Raw genomic sequence first — 20,900 nt, forward strand, 5'->3', positions numbered from 1 at the left:
GCGGAAGCACCCAGGACCCATCTGTCTAATAATCATCTATTTTTTTATAATCCAGCTTTTGTTTATCCACCTCACTCTTATCCCCTAAATTCTGAAAGTTGCTATACTTTTCCATGAGTACCTTCCATTAGTACCTTCCAGGAATACCTACCAGGAGTACTGTAGCTATGGATTGGAACACCTCCAGCAGACAGTTCTCCCAGTTGGTATGTACCGTCATCCACATCAGACTAATAATCCCTACTTTAAAAGAGACAACTTAGAGACAACCAAAAAATGCCGAAAGACTGTTGTGTTTTTTTCAGCAAAACCTAAAATGTTGACCTATGTATCGTAATGCTACCAAGAAGGAAACAATCGGACAAGAAGAACTGCGTTTGAAAAGTGCCTATTCACAGAGGTCAGGTTATTGCTGTGCGCCAATGTGTAACCAAGCGACAAGTTGCAAGTTGCATTCAGGGCAGCAACGTTGTATTTAATACCGGCTGGGTGCAACATTTGGGGATCACCTTGCCATCTAGGTAGCTGGAGCTGCCTGCAGAGCATACTATTAACCATGGCAGAACAGCAACTGTCTTTCCCACACACAAAAACAACCATTTACTGTGTAATTAGCTTGTTTATTGCTACTGAGTGTATTGAGCATTGAGTACTGAGCAAATTTTCATGCACTCATTAATACTCCTACAACCAGCATATTCCTTTGCTAGATGTATTAAGTATTTGGTTGTTAATGCTGGCTAAGAAATCAGCAGAATCAGCTAGCGATTTATTTTTGTCAGGTTGAAATCTGTGTTCTTTGAGAATGGAGATGGGTGATTAGGCATAGTCACTGGTAAGTTACAACAGCATATTGTAGGCAACTACTTTGTGCTATCCCATGAGTGTTTGCAAGTAATGAGACACATGAGTGCAGATGGTTGTTGACCTTTAACCAAAGTAAATTGGGGAACATAGCTATAGATTTAACTTGAGAGGCCAGTTAAGCCCCTGGCCGCTCCTGTCATTTAAAACAAAAAATGACATGTTCCACATCAGGGCTGAACCTAAACAGCACAGAAAAAGAAAATCAGATCCCTCAGAGCCATCCACAAACCCTGGCTTGTGCTGCAGGCCAGTCCAGGCCAATCCACTCTGTAAACAACAAAACACAAACACACACACACACACAGACACACAAACAGTCCGTTATGAGGCCAAGACGCCACTTTCTCTTCCATCACAAGGTGCCAAAAATTTATAAAACTCTTCATAATCACTGCCTGCCCTGACTGACCAGATACCTGTGCTGACTCTGACCAACTACAACAATCCAACAAACACTCCAAAGAAAACAAACAAGACCCCAATAACCTTCACTATAATAGGTCAAATTGTACAGGGGACAGCCCATGAGAAGATTGGTGGTGTGGCGTAATGGAGGCGTGGCTTTCATATACTTTTATACATTACATTCCTGTTCATCCAAATGTAAGATTTCCATAGGCTCTGCAAACCTAATTAAAGCAACAAAACTGTCAGTGTTCAGAATTACCAAACTCCACGTGTGTTTGTTTCAACATTGAGGCCATCTTAAATCAAGGAGACACCAACTTTACATCCCCTCCTGGCTTAACACTAGAACCGCCAAATGCCTATGCCACTTGGCTTTGAGTTTGTAATTAAAATTAAACTGCCATTTTGAAAGCTACAATCAATCAATCAATCAAAGGTATTTATAAAGCAATTTTTACATCAGCAGATGTCACAAAGTGCTTTTACAAAAAACCGGGCCTTAAACCCCAAGGACCAAACAACAGTAGTGTTGAATTTCAGTGGCTAGGAAAAAACAGGGGAGGGGGAGGTGCCAGCACAGTGGCAGCTGAAATCGTCAGGTATCGTCTTGATCTGCAACACAACCAGGAGGACTTTGGACAGGGACAGCAACCGGTCTTTCAAGCCTGGTACTCCTCAGGTGTGGGCCAAGACCTCATGTCGTCCTAAGTTTAAAACGGCAGGGGATATTTAGAAAATGCATTGCTTAGATCTACAAGGATTTATAAGAAGGAGAAGGAGAACTGACCCTACTCTCCCAGCACAATAATATAGCAGCGTAAGACCTTGGGGCTGAGACAGGGGGGTCCAGTGACACTGTGGCCCTATCTGGGGGAGGCTCCGGACAGGGCCCAACAGGCAGGAAATCAACCCACCCACATTGCCAGGCATCAACCAAAGGGACCTCCACCAACCGCAACCCCCCTCCTCCTTCCATGACTTTTCCTAAATAGGGGTATATTTCGTTGTTCCGTTAAAAAAATTCTTAACTCACAATCGGAAAGCTATTTAGAGACTATTTACCAGATTTTGTTTACCCTGTTTTCAGACTAAATCGACCAAAAGCACTCATTATTTAGCGTTGGTACCCAGGCAGCCACTAATGGTACCCAGGCACTGATCACCCCTCACTGAATGCATGACGTCATTGGATGAATGAGCGATACTCCCAGATGAATGATAGAGTCTTGGTTGAATTTGAATGAACTTAGAAATGAAATACCAGATTTCCATGACCATTCAACAATTTAATTAGGCTGTTATTGAAACATAAAACAAAAGACATAGGCCACTCGACAATTCAACATATGTATCACATGTACCTGTTTCTCAATAGGAGATTCAGCTTCTTGTGTAGGCTAATTCATCAAATCTATTACCCTAAATAATTATTCATGGACCAAAATACCAACGATATTGTTGATACTACAACAAATGAATTGTTATTGAAACATAATACATACAATGTCCTCGACCATTCAATAAATTTATTACACGTTGCTGTTTTAGTCAGTACATGGCCAACAAAGGGTTTGGTTCGCTGTTGATGTCGACACGAAGTACATGCTCAATGGCTTTCCATACCGGTGGAAGGATGAATCCAGGCCTGCGGGTGAGCAACTTTTGGAGACTGTGGTTTTGAGCCTTTCACGGGCAAACGCAGAAATGTGACCATGGACATCTTCTTCACATCACTTTCCCTGGCAGAGAAATTGATGGCAAAAAAACCAAGCCTTCTGGCAACCATGAATGAAAAGAGATGGGAGCTGCCACACTGCGCGTAAAACAATACACAAGCAGAGCTCTACTCCACAACAGGGATGGAGAATGGGAATGGAAAGAAGAGCAAGAGTGTTTGCCTCCTCAGCGCCATGCATCCAACTGTCGCCAACTGTCGACCCCCCAAAAAAACGGATGTGTTATTCATTCTTTGAAATGTATTGTGTTTATCAAGAAACCTTGCTTTAGACCTATGTAGGCTATTCATGCTTATATCCTTTGATTGTCACAAACTGGTCGATAATGTCTCCTATTTTATCATCACAATCAGATCAATATGAAAACAAAATTCAAATGGATTTATATTTCAATAATTTAATGTATTCTTTTTTTTTTGTCGTTTTTTTTGTATGATAAGACATTCAGTACAAACACATTCTTGTGTTCTTCAAATTCATTAACTATTAATTACAAACAAATTCTGTAGTTCATTATTTTTTTAGACTATTCTATATAGTTTGATGACGACCCAGTGGATGAACTGATGCTCTGGCTGGATGGTGATGCTGCGGAGGAGAATGTGTACGCCAACAGGGACCACTCATATGCTAATGACGCCAAACAGCGTTGGGCTCTGGCGGATACTGGGGGTCTGAAAGGCTTGGCGGTTCTAGTGTTAAAAAGTTGATGCTAATGTGTCTGAGGATCTTCAACTTTAGGCGGTGATCACAGGCAGCGTGTATACATGTGATGGACCACTTGCCTACGTGTCATGAGGAGACTTTGTACTGGTCATGTGGAGCCTTTATATACAGTGAAACCAAACCCAGGTTCCCGCCTGAACTTAAAACACATTGGACTATGACTGCGTGACAGAGCAGGAGAGACGGCCAAGAAAGACTCTTCCTCCAAATGGCTAGTTTTGGCTAGGACCCAAAGGGCTGCCATGTGAGACGCAGACCGTGACAAATGAAGGTCCAGGGGGTCACATCTGCGCCCCGGTCCCAGGTAGGAAGGCCAGCCGTAATATACTGTCAAGGAACAAGGATGTGTAGGATGCCAGGTGTGCTGAGATAGTTAGAACGCTTATCTCCTCAGACACCCACCCACGGTCACAGGAAGAACCGGAGCGGGGTCAGCTTCTCTCTATCTCTCTGCCTGGGACCGGGGCCTTCTGCAGGCAAGGACAGGGTCAGGGAGGGGGGGGCGGTGGGTGGGTGTAGGTGGTCCAGGGAAACAGTTAGGCTTTTTCAACAATCCTCCACTCAAGAGAATAGACAACTTGTGGCAGGAGGGCTTTGGAAGGCAAGGCCGGGTAAATCAACAAGAGTTACATTTCAAGGGTAATCCAGGATCTTCCTAAGAGTCAAAAAGCATAGTACTAAAAAATGTCAACCTTCTGTTCTGCACGGTAATTAACCCAGCAATGGTTCATCGTGAGACTCATCATCAATCTTCATCATCCATACTGTCCTTAAGAAACAGTCCAAAAACAAACCTCTTAATGTGACACTCTTGACAACGTGAAACTAAATACAATCCTAAAATACAAGCATTTCCCATGACATTCTGACTGTCCCTTTTCCTCCCTCTGTGGAACCCATCACTAATGTAAAGTATCCTGTGATTTACAGGCCAACTAATGTGGTCAGAACATGAACAATGACACCAAAGTTACAAAAACATGAACACAGGCCAAAATGACAAACAAAAATACATGAGATATATTACATTGAATGATTTCACCAGCAAAACAAGTCCACTCTCAAATGTGGACATAAGGCATGGTGGTTGTCCTTAGGGACCAGGCTGTGTGCTTTATGGGCTCTGCACCTCCCAAGCAGAATTAGCTGACAGTAACTGAAGTCATTTTGGGGGTGACCCCAAGCAGGGGAGGTCTCTAAAGACAAAATAATAGCAGGATTTTGGACAGCTAACCTCCCGTGGGTTGTCCTCATTGCTCTGCGTCAAGAGCAGCACCTCGTTACAGTGAGAAACAGAGACTTTGGAGTCGCCATGACGTCAGACTCCTAAATAACACCTTATCCCTTGATGCAGATTTCAGTCTAAAGTAGTGCCCTAAGCAGGGAGTAGCATGGCATTTGGGACGCATTTGGTCGCCACACAAAGATCCCAGATGTGGATCCTGTGGTCTACGTCAAACACCCTGATCTCTCCCTCTAAACAAAGAGGCAGAGTAAATGGGCAGGTGATATGAAAGACCTCCAAACACCAAACGGCTTGGAACGGTTTGGTGAGCGGAGTACGGACCTTGTCTTCCAAACAATCTAGACATCCTCGGGTTACAGGAATCTCTCTACCACGCCTAAAAATGTGTCCTTACATTACACTGTTGATCTCTATCAGTGTTCATAAACCGTCTTGACACTAGTATATGTTGTTGATCTCTAGCACAGGTCATAATCCATCTTGACACTAGTATATGTTGTTGATCTCTAGCACAGGTCATAATCCATCTTGACACTAGTATATGTTGTTGATCTCTAGCACAGGTCATAATCCATCTTGACACTAGTATATGTTGTTGCTTTTGATCAAAAGCTATATCTATGTATTTGGCAAGGTCGTTCTACTCCAGAACAATGGTATTTAAGCCAAAGGAGTGCAATCAGAAGAGCACATGTTTGGGATTTGGAGTAATGACAAGTATGGCATCATGCAGAGCTAACCTTACTGCATGCATTCCTTTTTTAGTATGACAAGTACTTCAAAGTGTTTTAATATGACAAGCACTTCAATGCGTTCTGTTACATCGTGTTCAAAGGTATTATGTTGTTCAACATCCCTCTCCATCCTTATAGGGAGATATGTTGATACATTCCAATGAAGACCTTTAAGAAATAAACTGACCTCGGGCGTGCTCTTTACAGTCTGTTTTCATCGTTAAGGCAGAATGGCTGGTTAATGCTCATTAAACACAAAATCAAAAATGCTACTTCAGTTACATAAACATAACTATAGTAGTCATTCAATCTCTAGTCACAGCCATTTACACAGATCCAGGGAATGCTTTAATAAAAAATTCTGTAATAACCACCTAGTTTCTTACTTCAAGTCCTACCTATACTATTCACTTGTTACTTACTAAAAGTCCTTACTATAGTTATATATGCACTGATGAGCCAAAACATTACGACCAGGGCTTATATTTCACGGTGGCCAAGACAGTCATGGCCGCTGATGCCTCCTTGAGTGGTCAATTTGACAGGTGCCACCTCCCTAAACATCGTTGCAGACCTGGTACATCCCTTCATGGTAATGGTATTCCCTGATGGCAGTGGCCTCTTACAGCAGCACAATGCCTCCTGACGCACTACACACTGTGTTCAGGTATGGCTTGAGGAACATGATGAGTTGAAGGTGTTGACTTGGCCAGATCTCAATTCCCCAGATTTCAATCAGACTGAGCATCTGTGGGATGTGCTGGGCCAACAATACAATTCATGGAGGCTCCATCTCGCAACTTACAGGGCTTGAAGGATCTGCTGCTAATGTCTTGGTACCAGTTCCCACAGGACAACTTCAGAACACCTTGCAGAGTCCATGCCTCGACAGGGTCGGCACTGTTTTGGCAGCACACGGAGGACCAACAGCATGTTAGGCAGGTGGTCATAATGATTTGGCTCATCTGTGTATATATATGTGTATATTCTTAATAACTATGAGTCTCATCTACACCATTAGCTACTTACTACTAGTCCAATACCTACACTTACTTACTACTAGCCCAATACCTACACTACTTACTACTAGTCCAATACCTACACTTACTACTAGTCCAATACCTACACTACTTACTACTAGTCCAGTACCTACACTACTTACTACTAGTCCAATACCTACACTACTTACTACTAGTCCAAAACCTACACTTACTTACTACTAGTCCAATACCTACACTACTTACTACTAGTCCAATATCTACACTACTAACTACTAGTCCAATACCTACACTTACTTACTACTAGTCCAAAACCTACACTACTTACTACTAGTCCAATACCTACACTACTTACTACTAGTCCAATACCTACATTACTTACTACTAGTCCAATATCTACACTTACTAATTGTCCTATATCTATACTGTTTTCCATATATAGCTTCATAGCCTTATTCCATCCAATAATCTATTAGTGATTAGGTGTTATGACAGAATCACCAGAGTGATTTCTTTATTCACCTGCTGACTCAACATAAAAGAACTTCCAACCATGACGCCCACTTCCTGTTCCAGCTTATGGAGCATTAAAGTCTGCCTAGCTCAGCGCTGAAATCCCGGGGCAGGCCAAGACATGCTGCTTTTCACAGCACAATGTCAGAGGGAGTTGGGACACTTGCATATCCTGACACAGCACATCCTTTTGTCCACAGGCTGTAGTGAGATATTACTCTCATGACTCATGGTCGAGCAAATGTGAATGCAAACAGAGCAAATCCTTGTCGTTCAATAGCTTGATAGAAGACCGGCTTCTATCAAAGGGACGGGCAAATGCGTTCATGCCTATAAACACAGAGATATGCTAGAAGGATCAGGAGAGGAGTGTCTGATTCAATAATTATTGTACCATTTACTCAAGTATTCACCCTTTAGCCTCTCTTAAAACAAAAGGGCTCAGATATCACTCTGGATAGTTATTCAATGAGCAATACAATAATTTGAGTGCAGGTTTGGTCTCTGTGTCTTGGCCTTGTGAGGAGGTGTAGAGGTTAAGTCATGGGTTTATTGACTGCATACAGCCATCTAGATAGCTGGGGGCGATAATATTTTCTCTGCTTTTGTTTTATTGCACATTGCTGAGCCCTCCTACAACAAGGTCTTTGTCCCAAATAGCACCCTTTTCCTAAAAAGTGCACACCTTTAGACCATGACTCATATGGATCGAGTTAAATTAAGTGCAAAATGTAGGGGAGCAGTGTCTAATTTGGGGCGCAACCCGTGGAAATCTCCAACAACAATCAGATCTCCCAAGGATGTTTACAATCTTCTGCTGCGTTGCTTTGGCCAACAGGCCTTTCTTCTGCTTCCTGTCGGCACCAGGGGGGAAGGAACGGACGCCATTTGCTGGGGCCCTGATTACAATGGGGGCAGAAGAGGGCAGGGGACAGATGCAACAGATAGTGTTCCTCCACTATATACGATCTCACCATGGAAGGTGAAGTTTACAGACACTGGAGGGTTGTGTGCAGACAGTGTGATGAGAGACATCTATCTGTGCACAGACTGCCAATGGCTTGAAGGTATTCAATAGGCCAACAAAAAAGAACAAAAAAGAACAGTTGCACATTTGGCTATAATGTGCCTAAAAGTGGGGCGCACTGTAGCGATCATTTGCCGTAAATGTTATCTTCATTTCAACCGCTAATTCACCTCATGCTTTGTTGACCACCCACTGCTTGTATCAAGAGCCTCACACATATCGCATCCTCTGAGCCAACTGGACAACAGGTGATGAAAACACCCGTAAAAGGGGGAGTCAACAAGAGAGTTCTTTCTATTTCTTGCGCGTGTGCGTTACATGTCGGTCGCTGCTGAGAGCATCCGTTGTGAATGTGACGATCCCTAATCAGGATTTGCCATTTGCAAAACCCTTTAATGAACATAAACCACCCAGGCCTACATGCCTCAGTCACTAGAAGGGTGATGTAAGGTTGTCTGGTCTATAAGAAATGTATGCATGGCTGATAACGTCTGAATATAGTACACAGGAAAATCACCCCTAAAATGAGTTCCACAGATTCCTCTTCCCAGTCGACCCTACAAGAGTTTAAACTAAGAAAAGCCCCCACAGTCAACTCCATCCCCAGTTCAAGCTGTTGTTATTCTTGGGAGCAGTACAACTTCTAGGAGCTGAGTGGGTCTAGTATCTTTTTCTTCCTCATCTCGTTAATAGCATTAAGGTTCTCCTGACTCGGAGCAAAGCTGCCGCTGAGCCATGCTAAGTAAACAAGAAATACGCAGCTCTCCCCAGGAAAGAGCTTTACTAAGTCCCCCTTGAAGCCAGCGAGGCATCTGGGTAATTAGAGCATGAGTTAACTTGGTATAGGGCTGTTGAAAGCTGAAATCCAACACACTACTATGTACAACCTTAAGATGTCACCAGACCACGGAACAATGCTAATCTGGTTATCAACAAGAGGTGGCGATTTTTTAAACGCACTCATCTGCATTTTAGCTGACCCCAGTGTATCTGTTGATGTTATGGCAGATGCTGTGTAATTTGCCAGTTATTCACCGTGGCTTACATTTACAGCAGTACAGATGGCTTGAGTGTGAAACATGTCTACAGCATGTGCGTCTTTATACTTTGACCGGAACCAATTAAGATTCTATGTTTCCGTGTTTTTGGTGGAGGTAGTTAGCACAGTGAGGTACACTGCATTGTGTCCTAGATGGTAAGTTATGCACGGGCGACTGACCTCTGCAGGCTTCTGTTCTGGACCGGAGCCACGGCCCCTCAGGTTGATGATGTGGACCTCTTGAGGCAGTCCTGCGGTGCTTCGGGAGGCACAGCCTGACAGGGCGGTGAAACTCTTCAGCAGGGCCTGTACTGGGTGGCCGTCGCCTACAGGCAGCAGCTCACACGGGCTACGAGACAACGGACCTGGGGGGCAGGAAAGACACATGACGTGAGGGATGTTGAACAGTTACAATAGGGTTCGCTACTGTATGCCGCTAGTGTTCATTTTTAGATGTAAAAACATTTTAACATCAACTGGAATGATAAGGAGAAAGAGAGCAGTTTCAACACTGCAATTTTCAGACCTATAAACTGGAGGACACTGTACAGAGAGGTTATATAAATCATTCATAACGAGTCAAAACAGACAGTATTTGCAAAAATTTTAATGAAGGATCTATGAATTATGAGGGCAAGTGAACAAGTGTCCACGTGAAACCACGCGTGACATAACCATTATCTAACTTGGGCATAGCAACTGAAAAACTGCCTGGGCACACAACTCGCTCCTTCTCTAACTAGGCCGTTCTCTCCAGTACACAGTCCACTGACAGTAGACTCACACCGCACAACCTCAAACAACCACGCCACTCTATCTGACCCGAAAACAGACTGCTAACACAGCCTCGCCTCTGAACAAAGCAGGCTCTAGTCAACCCTCTACTGGCTGTCCTGGTGCCAGATGAATAATCAAGATGACCCAGAGAGGCCTCCAGTTTTAATCCCTTTTATGTCACCATCACCTCTGTCTCATTTCAATTAAATGGTCAGATCTGACCTTTGCCTAGCTCCATAATCACTACAGCAGGTGGACCAGACTTCACACAGCAGTGCCTCTGGCTACGGTCAGGACCATAATTAGCTGTTATATCTGAGGGTTGTTAAAGGAGCCGCTGTTGAGATGTAACTTAAGGTGTTCCTGTAAGAGTTTAAAGCCAGAATCCTGTCAAATTGGTATTTTGTGTGTTCGTGTGTGTTTCACTCCGACTAATGGGAAATAACAGTAATCATGCAATGCGACAGAGAGCATTTCGTTAACAGCACTTTCTCAAATGGTTGTCCAAAACAGGTGAGATGATGTTAGAGCTGGTTGGTTTATTTCTTTCTCTATGCATTGGAATCTTAACTTGGTGATGCAGGTCCCATCGGGGAGTGCACTAACAATGTAATACTAAAAGGATAAAATGCCATAGGTAGATAATAAGCAGAAGAATACACTTGTTGTTCCGAGTGGATTTGATGAGTTTAACAGTTTTGACTGTTTTCTAATTTCTTGTAGATTTTCTTTTTATATTTCACTCTATTTTCATTAGACCGTCATTTTTGTGTTTGAATTGTTCGTATCTCCATTGTAACAACAGGTCTCATTGGTAAAAGACTTCTCAAACCTTTCAAAATGTAAAGTAGCCAATAGCTTGATTCATTAACACTTTAATGATAGGGGGTTTATTAGTCCAACAACTGGGCCTTATGTCATGTTCTTCCCACAGCCAGCCATCCCTTCCTCCCTCAATCCCTGGTTGTCATGTGGAGAGGAACAGTAGGACCAGTGAGCCCTGTCAGTCATGCAAAGCCAAGCCCCAGCGTGGTGAAACCAGAGGCAGTGTAACAAATGACACCCTACTGTATTCCCTAAAGTGCACTTTTTTGGCCAGGGCCAACGGGGCTCTATTCAAAAGAAGTGCACTTTAAGGTGATAGGGCGCAATTTGGGCCACGTAGGAAGAGGACATGAAGGTCCAGTCTGTCTGGGGCCTGGTGGGGGCCTGGACGTGGTTTGGTATGCTGGCATGGAAAAGCACATTAGGCCTACAGAGCAGGCTACTGTCGCTTGGATTTATACAGAGATGGTATGGTTCTAAACTCATCAGCAAGTCATCAGGGCCAGAATGGAAAGTTCCACTGCACATCAGCCAGATAATCACATTGCTCCGTAGACCAGGCTCACATCAGGATTAAAACCTTAAACGGATACATACTTCTTGCCACATGCTTTCAGGACGGCCACAAGCTTTCAGGACGGCCACAAGCTTTCAGGACGGCCACGAGCTTTCAGGACGGCCACGAGCTTTCAGGACAGCCACGAGCTTTCAGGACAGCCAAAAGCTTTCAGGACGGCCACAAGCTTTCAGGACGGCCACAAGCTTTCAGGACGGCCACAAGTTTCAGGACGGCCACAAGCTTTCAGGACGGCCACAAGCTTTCAGGACGGCCACAAGCTTTCAGGACGGCCACAAGCTTTCAGGACGGTCACAAGCTTTCAGGACGGCCATAAGCTTTCGGGATGGTCACACGTTTTCAGGTCGGCCACCAGCTTTTGGGACGGCCACAGGCTTCAATTTCTATTCTGATATGTATCGACAGTATAAACATTAACTTTCACACAAATTTTACACTCGTACATACAGACACACACACAAACACACACACAAACACCCCTGAGGTTTAGAGAAATGCGTTGGACAGGAGTTTTCCATTAGAGAAACTAGGTCTCAGGGGACAGGTTGTGGTTAGGCTTTCCTCCTGCAGGTCAATTCCTACCCTGCACTGCCCCACCTCCCATCAGCCAGCACAGACTCCCATCTCCCTCACATCACAAAACCCACCCCCCCTCACATTACATACACCACCCCCCCCCCCTCACATTACCTCACCATAAACATGCTACGGTTGCCAACAGCTATCAAAGGGAAACATTTGGTCATAATTTGACCGACAGGGAAGATAACTTTTAAACTCCCTCGTCTCCTGACAGAAACACAAGAGAAAGGTTTCTCTGGGAACAGATTGTTATTGTTTTCGCAGGACTGTACACACCAACACAGTGCACGTGATCCGCAACCAAGTCTGAGACATGACAGACCTTCCGCTCTGCGTGTTGTTGCACGTCCATTCATTGTCTCGTTTCGCCTGAGATAGACCCTCTGACAGATGTCCTCAGCCCATCCTCTCTCCCTACAGCTTCTATCTGCCTCCTGCTGCTAGAGAATCCATTCCCCTTACAGTCCATAGGAGCTCTTCTTCGATGTGCTCGATGGGAACATACATTCAAAATCACACTGACGGATGGCTTTGGTGCAGACCACACCCCCTACCACTTCCATCCCGCAAGGACAAGATGGTCTCCCTAACCTGAAGCATCAACCTTCAACTTTCAGTCCTCATCTCAGGACTGAGGACTTTTTTTCCACTCAACCCACCACTTGTTGAGGAATAACAACACCCCCACCACCAGCCAGACAAAAATATAATTCCTTTTTGAAAGACGGCCAAGAGATTACGGTACTGGTTGGGCAGTGACGTTTCTTTATTTAACTTCATGGAAAAAAGGCCTGTAAAGAAACAATAAAAGTGTACTCGGGAGAAAAAAAGAATCCAAAAGATATGGCCAATAATGGAAGGAAACCAAGCATTTGTTTTAGATGCCTGAAACACAAATGGAACTGAAACCTGAAACACAAATAGACCTGAAGCTTAGAACACAGATTGACCAGTAGGATAAAACAAAGACAGTATTTCCATCCCAAATAATAATGTTTTGGAGATCCTGGGTATCTTGTTCAGAATCACAAACTCAAGAGAACAGCACTGATTGGTTGTTTATTGTAGTATATTCATCCATGGTCCGGCCATTACAACGCTATTAAACAATGTCTATTGGACAATCACACAAGGGAACTTTGTTTATATATTTACATACACACAGGAACTTTAAGACGCATACTTATACAGAAAGCCTCAATGACAGCCATAATATCCTGGTATTTTCTTATTTGTCTGTGTAGATAAAACCAACTGGGGTCTAATCCTGCACATCTGGTATTGTCATCAGAGTCTGCAGCCTCTGCAGGAAAAAAGAGGGGGAAAAAAGACATCTGGCCCTGCCACAGCTTTGTCTCCTGTCACCTTATCTGCTTGTCCCCTCTCCCCTTGAACATCTCCCTCTATCTACCTATTTTCACAGTGTCGCGTCTTAGAAGAGTGCAGAGGACCGTTCCCGCAGCTGCTAGTCTCGCTGGCCGTGCCGAGAGAACAAATGAACTCCCACAGGAGAGGAATGAGAGAGGTTGTTGTTTGCTCCGCATGAAAAAAACACACAGAACTAGAGAGGACACCAAAGACTCCACTAGTCATTACTACTGCAGAGGAGATCCAGTCATATCTGAAAGGAACAAATGTATTCCATCTGAGGTCGACCTTAACAACTACAAAGATTCCATATCTTGGATTTTGGGTGGGAGAATAAGATCATGGTCTGGGGCCTGTGGAACAAGGTCAAGGGGCCAGAGAATCTCAGCAAGAATGTCAACCTGGACGTTGGTGGATGTGTGTGTTTGTTTCTGTGAGAGAGGGCTTTGTATGAGAAAGACAGAGAGTGCTGTGTGTGTAAGTCTGTATGTATATAACAGGATTTGAGCGCAAATCGGTTAAAGAATAGAGTCGTTTTTTAATGTTTTTAATTCACTGCCACAGTGAAATGCAGATCATTGATTCTTTGGAGATGAGCAAATCAGGATTATACAGGAAGCACTATGAAACTAAATCACAACGGTTAAAATATGTAGGGGATAAAAAGGGACAGGTTTCTGTGTTACGCATAATCTAGAAGGTACTGTAGCCCATCACCTCGCCTCTCGCCAGAGGCAAGCGAGAACACGGCACCAGCACCCACACCCACTTGGGCGGAAAGATCAGAAGGCAGAGGATCCACCTCCAGTCCTGATTGGTCCTGGCCTTTCTGGGTAGCACGGCCAGAGAGGGTGATGGATGAGGCGGCTGCACCTAAGCAGGCCAAAGAGTCCCTTTTCAAGAGGCTACAAAGTCACATCAAAAGGAGGAGCCACACCACAATGGCCGAGAACCGTGGACAATACAGCTGCTGGGGTGACCTCCAGGGACGGGCAGGAAGGCGGCCTGACCAGCCTGTGCTCCAGGGCCAATGAGTTCTGGCCCTTCTCAGTTTACCCAAGGTGTGGGCATGTATGTTTTTCACCAACCTCAAGGGCCCGTTGAGCACCGGGCCAGGTCGGCCCAATCAGTGGCCTCTGGTGCCTTTCAGCAGACCCTCAACAGCCTCCTTCAGGAGGACGTGCCTGTGCTGGTGAGTCCCCGGGAGGTGACTGAGGAGCTGGCCAGGGATGACACGCTCAAGTCTTTCTGGGTGAGGGCACAGATCTCTTTAAAAAGGAAGAGCCGCACAGTGGAGAATGGAGAGAAGGATGTAGACGCAGATGAAGACATGACCAGTGAGTGCTGTTTCCCTTGCCCTGCGTTTCCTGAAATTGTCTCTAGAACCTATTTTACGTATGAATATTCCTGAATCCTTCAGTGTTTTTCTCAGACATGGCATTATGAATGTATATATCTGATGGGATTGCTCAATAAAGAATTTAGAAAGTACAACTTTTTTCTTACAGATACATTATCTATTTTTAGGAAACTAGATCAAACTTGAAGAGATTTTCAAAAGATTTCATTTGGCACAATTTAAAGTACTATATTAACCCTTATTTGACCAGGTATGTCAACAGAGAACATAGTGCAGAACTTTCTCTTTTTACCAATAAGGCCCTTGGGAAAAGTGAAGGCAGAGAAGAATGTGCATAGTTGAAAAGAACAACAAAAAAGAGTAGCTTGTGACGTGTTTCATTTTATTTTAAGCTCTGCTGAAAAAATTTGAGACCTCTGTATTAGATATTTATGTAATGTAAAAAAAGAGCCCAGTATAACAACAAATCAGACAAACAATATGATATTCCTGTGCATCAGTGTCCTGGAGTTCTAGGGGCCTGGGGGACGGGCCCCATTCTTAACAGACTCTTCCTGTGTCCGTTACAGTGCTGACAGACAGAAAACTGACAGGGACCCTGCAGGAGGGCAGCACCCAGGACAGAAAACACACCTGTGGGAATGCCGACATCATGTTGTCACCACCCAAACCACTGCACAGCCAGGGCCTTATAGTAGACAACACAGTATTGGCAGAAAATAAATGCAGCAAAACTACAGCAAAACCATCGTCTGTAGTTCAGTTGAACATTGAAAAGAGTTGAAAACGGACTGATTTTGAACAGTAATCTCCTGCAGCAGTACAGAAAAGGCAGTTGTTGTGTAATGGACATTACCGTAGGAGCCAGAGTTTACACGTCCCGGGACTGGAGAGGCGTATAAGCCACCCACACGCTTAACGGCCAAATGAAAAAGATGCCAGAGAAAATGAAAATGAGCTGATAGCCTACTGTGCCTTTGATAAACACAGCTCCCTCTCACTCTCCCACCCTCCCTCCGTGAACCTCATAACTCCCATGACTTCAAGACAGTGGAGTCAGAGAGATTCAAGAGGAAAAGAGGTGAAGTGAATACAATGACTGTTTGTGTACACCTGGGGAAGAGAGGTGACTGGGTTCATATAGTCATTCTGGTAGTGGCATCCAGAGCAGGTGACAAGGGGCTGGGTGAGTGATCTTACGCAGGGTAAAAACCCCAGGCATTTTCATCTCCACACATCAAACATGGGGTAAAGGCACAACCAGTGAGAGTGAAAAGGAGAGTGAAAACACGTGAAAGAGAGGCGGAACCGAGGGAGTGAAAGAACAACAGAGAGAATGAGTTGAGAAGCGCACGCTACATGAAGTTTCTATTCTACATCTAACAAGAGTCTACTGAGGTTCACAGTTCTGACCAGGCCTGTTTTCAGAAGCACAGTTGAGTACACACAGATTAAATCAGGTGGTCGCAGTACATCCTCCTCGGCTCAGAAGCTGTATATGTGAACTGAACCGGACTACGTAGTAAAAAGCCTGCTGAGCACTTTGATTATTACACTGATGTTGAAGTCTGCTGGATGTGCTGCTGATATATTGGGATGTCTTACGCAAAATGGGCATATAGAAATTTTACATTTTAGTCTCTGCGACGGTATAAACACTCTCTAAGCCAACCCACTGAAGAATGAACGGTTTTGCCCACAGTTCAATGGGTGGAAAGTAGTGTACAATTATAGGGTGGAGGGCGCCATTTGGGATGTAACCACTGACTAAATGTACTCACTCACTCCAGCATGTTCCTGGTGAAATGCCAAGACTTGGGTACAGGATGTGATGTCATACCATGTGCCAGTCAGGAACATATCTGATATTCCCACAAAGCCATTTCCAAAGAGAAACAAACAGACCCTTCCCATGAGCACCACACACACACACACACACAGCATGTGTATGCGCACACACACACACACACACACACACACACAAGCAAACACGCACACACACACTGACACTGACACACGTGCATCAATACATGTACACACACACACACACAAACACCACACAAAACACCCTCACGTGTCTTGTTCCAGGGAGCAGTAGACTATTGTATATTTCTCCAGAGGAATTTGGAGGTCTCTGTAGTAAGATACATTTACACAGCTTTAACTGTAAGACAGTCTGTATTATTAAAAAGATTATTCTGCCTACATCAGAATCCACCCAGTACCCTGAACACAGACCTGAGTGGAGACAAACACAGGTTACAACATGTTGGTTCAATTCTGCAGACATCCTCACAAGACAGGAGCGATGACAGGAGAATGCATTAGACAGGGAACTGCCTGGGCCACTATGTCAATTCGTGCTATTCTATTCATTAAACCTTTGGTATCTATATGGACCCAGGGATTGTTTCAAACCTGCAACGTCTGCTCTCCTAGCGGGACATTTCCAGCATCCGCGTGACACAAATCAGGGAAGGGAGAGCAATATTCTGCCTGGTCATGTTTCTCTAAAGGGCTTATGTTTGAAACCACACAATGACTAGGCCCCAGTGCTGACACTAACAGTAATTCACTCAGCACAGAGTTAACCAGGGGCCACAAATACAGGAAGTCAATAAAGGCTGGGATAGGACCAGTTCAAATCATTCTGCCGGCTTGATATGAAAGATGGATTCATCGTGAATCAATTTGGGCCTGTAAAGTTGGAAGCACAGTAGGGAGGAAGTTGGCTGGAGCAGGATGAAGGGGGAGACGCGGAGGAGGCAGGCGTGGGAAGTGGGGGAGGAGAGGTAGGAAACGGGGACTGCCCTATAGTCTGTCAGGGAAGTTGTAAAACATTCCCATCAAAGCGTGATATCTGAAACCAAAACGTCTCACAAACCTTTTCAAACAGTCCTATAATAGAAGAATCAATCTGATCTGACGATATCTCAACATCTATTGTGATTCAATAGTAATAAACAATGGAGATACAGTTATCACTGATTGGTCGGCTGTTCTGATATAGAATAAGCTAAAATGCATGCTACTTGACTAAGTAAATTCTTCAAACATGTCCTGTGAGGGATTAATCCAGAAGTGGGCAGAGAATCAATGCCTTGTATAATTCTTAAATTCAGTGCCAGCTGTATATTGCTATAAAAAAACATGACATTTTGCTTGGAAACAATTGAAAGTTTCATTGAATCAAGGAGGTTTCTAAGGCAACACTATTCAGCACTATGCTCATAGTGGCTGCAGTGCCACATGTTAATGTACATAGTTCCACAGGTCTCTCGGTCTCTCTAGTTCAACAGCTCTCTGTCTCCCTGTCTCTCTAGTTCCACAGGTCTCTCTGTCTCTCTAATTCAACAGGTCTTTCTGTCTCTCTAGTTCCACAGGTCATTCTTGGTATGACTGTCTCTACCCCAGCATGCATTTACATAATAATCTTCATCCTTTGAAGTAATAGATGACATGGCTTTATTTTCCCCAGAGAAATAAGAGCCAGTGTGTAAAGCGAGACAGCTGTGATAGCCAGGAGAAACAGGCCAGTAACATGTGTACACAGGACCAGCTAACGTCCTCCTATTATCATCTGTTTCTAGTGGTTGGAGAACTAAATCCTCTCAAGTTCAAAATGTAAATGCACTGGAAAACAGTTTTAGTTATTAAATACACCCTTTCAGCTAACCCACCACCATTTTTATAGAGATGTTTGGAGGTAAAATACTGACATTCAAAAAAGTGACAAATAAAGAAATTCAACTTGCGCGACAGACCAGACATTATCTTGTATTGTCAAAGTTTTTTTATCCTTCTTCACCAGAAGGCATTTATGTAGCTAAAATGTTCTGGTAAACTCTTGAGAAAAGACTATGATCAGTCATTTGTAACACAAATAAAAAGGAAATTTAACAAAACGGTAAGGTGGCCGATGATAGATATTGGGGATTAAAAGTGGACAGAAGTTAACACCGACAATAGGGGGACGTATTTTCTTGCCACGTTGCTAACAAACTGAAAATATTAATATTTCCACAGACATTTCTGAAATGATAATTAATGACATCCTAGTTAACATTTCTATGTCTCTAATAATCCCTAAACATTGACAACTAGTTTAGTGATTATTAATGAAATGATTGGATTCATAATCATAATTTGATGATCAAATGATTACTATATATATTTCAAAACTGCTGTTGGATAGAGGTGTTTCAGGCTGTCTGTGATTGTATGTCTCTGCTGATTCTGTCTGCCAACACTACCTCCTCAGACATGGTGAAGATGACGTGTAAGTCACATTATTATTTAGCGGAAGGTGAAGTATGTGCTCACAGAAACCAGACATACACGGATTTCAATAAAATAAAATAAAAATTGTCGAGTATTTTTTATATAAACATAATTGTATCATGACTTTTTCTTCTTGGCTGCCCCCTGCATACTGGTCTATTTTTCTGCGCGTGTGTGAGGCAGAGTTGTTGGTCCATACACTGACCTGAGCTGGGGGACAGCATGTCATTACAGTCAGTGATATTGTAGATCTCCACTCCCAGTCCCTCAAATGAACAAAACAGTCGATAAAAAAAGTCACTCAGATCGTTCATGTGTCTTTAAAACAAAAGCTAATTGTTTTCATATAAATGAGTATATTATCACAATTAGTAACCAATTGACGGCATTAATTATTGTGCCCTGCGGGCCAATTTATATTTATCAGTTATAAACGTGTCTATATAATACTGCTGGCTTGATTTATTAACTAACATAAAAACATCTGTTTGACGCAGAAATGGGCTGGACGACAATGAGTGAAACTCTGCTGCCAGCGGTTCGAATAAACAAAACGGTAGTTCAAATGAATGATATAATTGAGCGAGTCGGTCGCTCACAAGCCTTTTTAACAAACCCTCTGTGTATGTTTTCATATAAAGGTGTGTATTACCACACCAATAATCAAATATCTGTATTCATTATTGCAAACTGCATCCAATTATCAGTTATAAACACGCATTCACAATTCTGCATAAATACATGTGCAGAATTGTGAATAATCTTTCACTCTCTTAATCTTGCCACAATGGCAAATTGGACGTTATAATATTAAACGGAAAATGAAACAAATAAATATGAAATGCATGTGCTTTTCTGTCCACTGGCTTTTTGCCAGAGGAGACATAAATTAATGAATGCTGTGCCTTCAAAGACCTTTTACCCATCACTCACAGGCACCAAAGAGACCCCGGCTCTTTCATCCAGGCATGTCAGAGAGGTCTGAAGGCCAGCCCCCCGTCCTGCCTTCTCCCTGTCTCACTGCTTGTCACAGTCTCAGGACTCTTTTCAGGGTCTCCGACCCAGTAGGAGTGTCTCACACAGACAGAGACCTCAGGCTCTCAGGCCCAGTGGGGGTAACAGAGCCATTTGTCCTGCTTTCTCCGGACTGAATTCATTTTCTGAATGACCAACCAGACAGCTCTGATCTGGGCCCTTTGTATTGTTCATATTATTAACCACTTTAAGACAATAGGAGACACTGACAAACCAGTCTGGAATTGTTCATTTGAATTACAACTTTGACACAAATAGAAAAGACTGAAAGGCCACTGATGTAAAGTGTCCTCCCATGTTGTTAATCATTGCTTATTGGGCTTGAATAACGACCACCAGAACATGATAGAGTTTCTCTTCCAGGCTGAACCATTTCAAATCATATAACGCTAGAGAGCCACCCTCAACCATATTGACTCATATACAAACTATACAGCCAGACTGAACAGTGCCAAATCATATACTGCTAGAGAGCCAGCCTCAACCATATTGACTCAAGTAAAAACTATACAGCCAAACTGAACTGTGCCACATCATATACTGCTAGAGAGCCAGCCTCAACCATATTGACTCATATACAAACTATAGAGCTTTAGCACATTCATGCAGTTCTAAAGGAAATCATTTTAATTCCAATGAAGACTGACTTACTGAATTGTACACCAGTGGAGTGGAAACTACTTCGGGACATCATAAAATAGAGAATAATGTGAAGGAAAAATTATTATTATCTCCCCCCAAAAATATTGTACTATTTGGCGCTCCCGCTAAGTATTAAAGTTGAAAGACAATGTTATGTAC

The 20,900-nt window shown here is 43.4% G+C and overlaps 1 protein-coding gene across 1 annotated transcript in view; it reads right to left on the bottom strand.

The window, feature by feature from the left end:
• Positions 1-20,900, bottom strand: part of tgfbr3 (transforming growth factor, beta receptor III) — a 94,064-nt gene that overhangs the window by 58,392 nt on the left and 14,772 nt on the right. Inside the window, exon 3 of the mRNA XM_010872096.3 lies at positions 9,475-9,659. Within this exon, the coding sequence (XP_010870398.1) occupies positions 9,475-9,659 (185 nt within the window). The remainder of the gene's footprint in view (positions 1-9,474; positions 9,660-20,900) is intronic.

Source organism: Esox lucius, chromosome 8, assembly GCF_011004845.1.
Source record: "Esox lucius isolate fEsoLuc1 chromosome 8, fEsoLuc1.pri, whole genome shotgun sequence".
Lineage (NCBI taxonomy): Eukaryota > Metazoa > Chordata > Actinopteri > Esociformes > Esocidae > Esox > Esox lucius.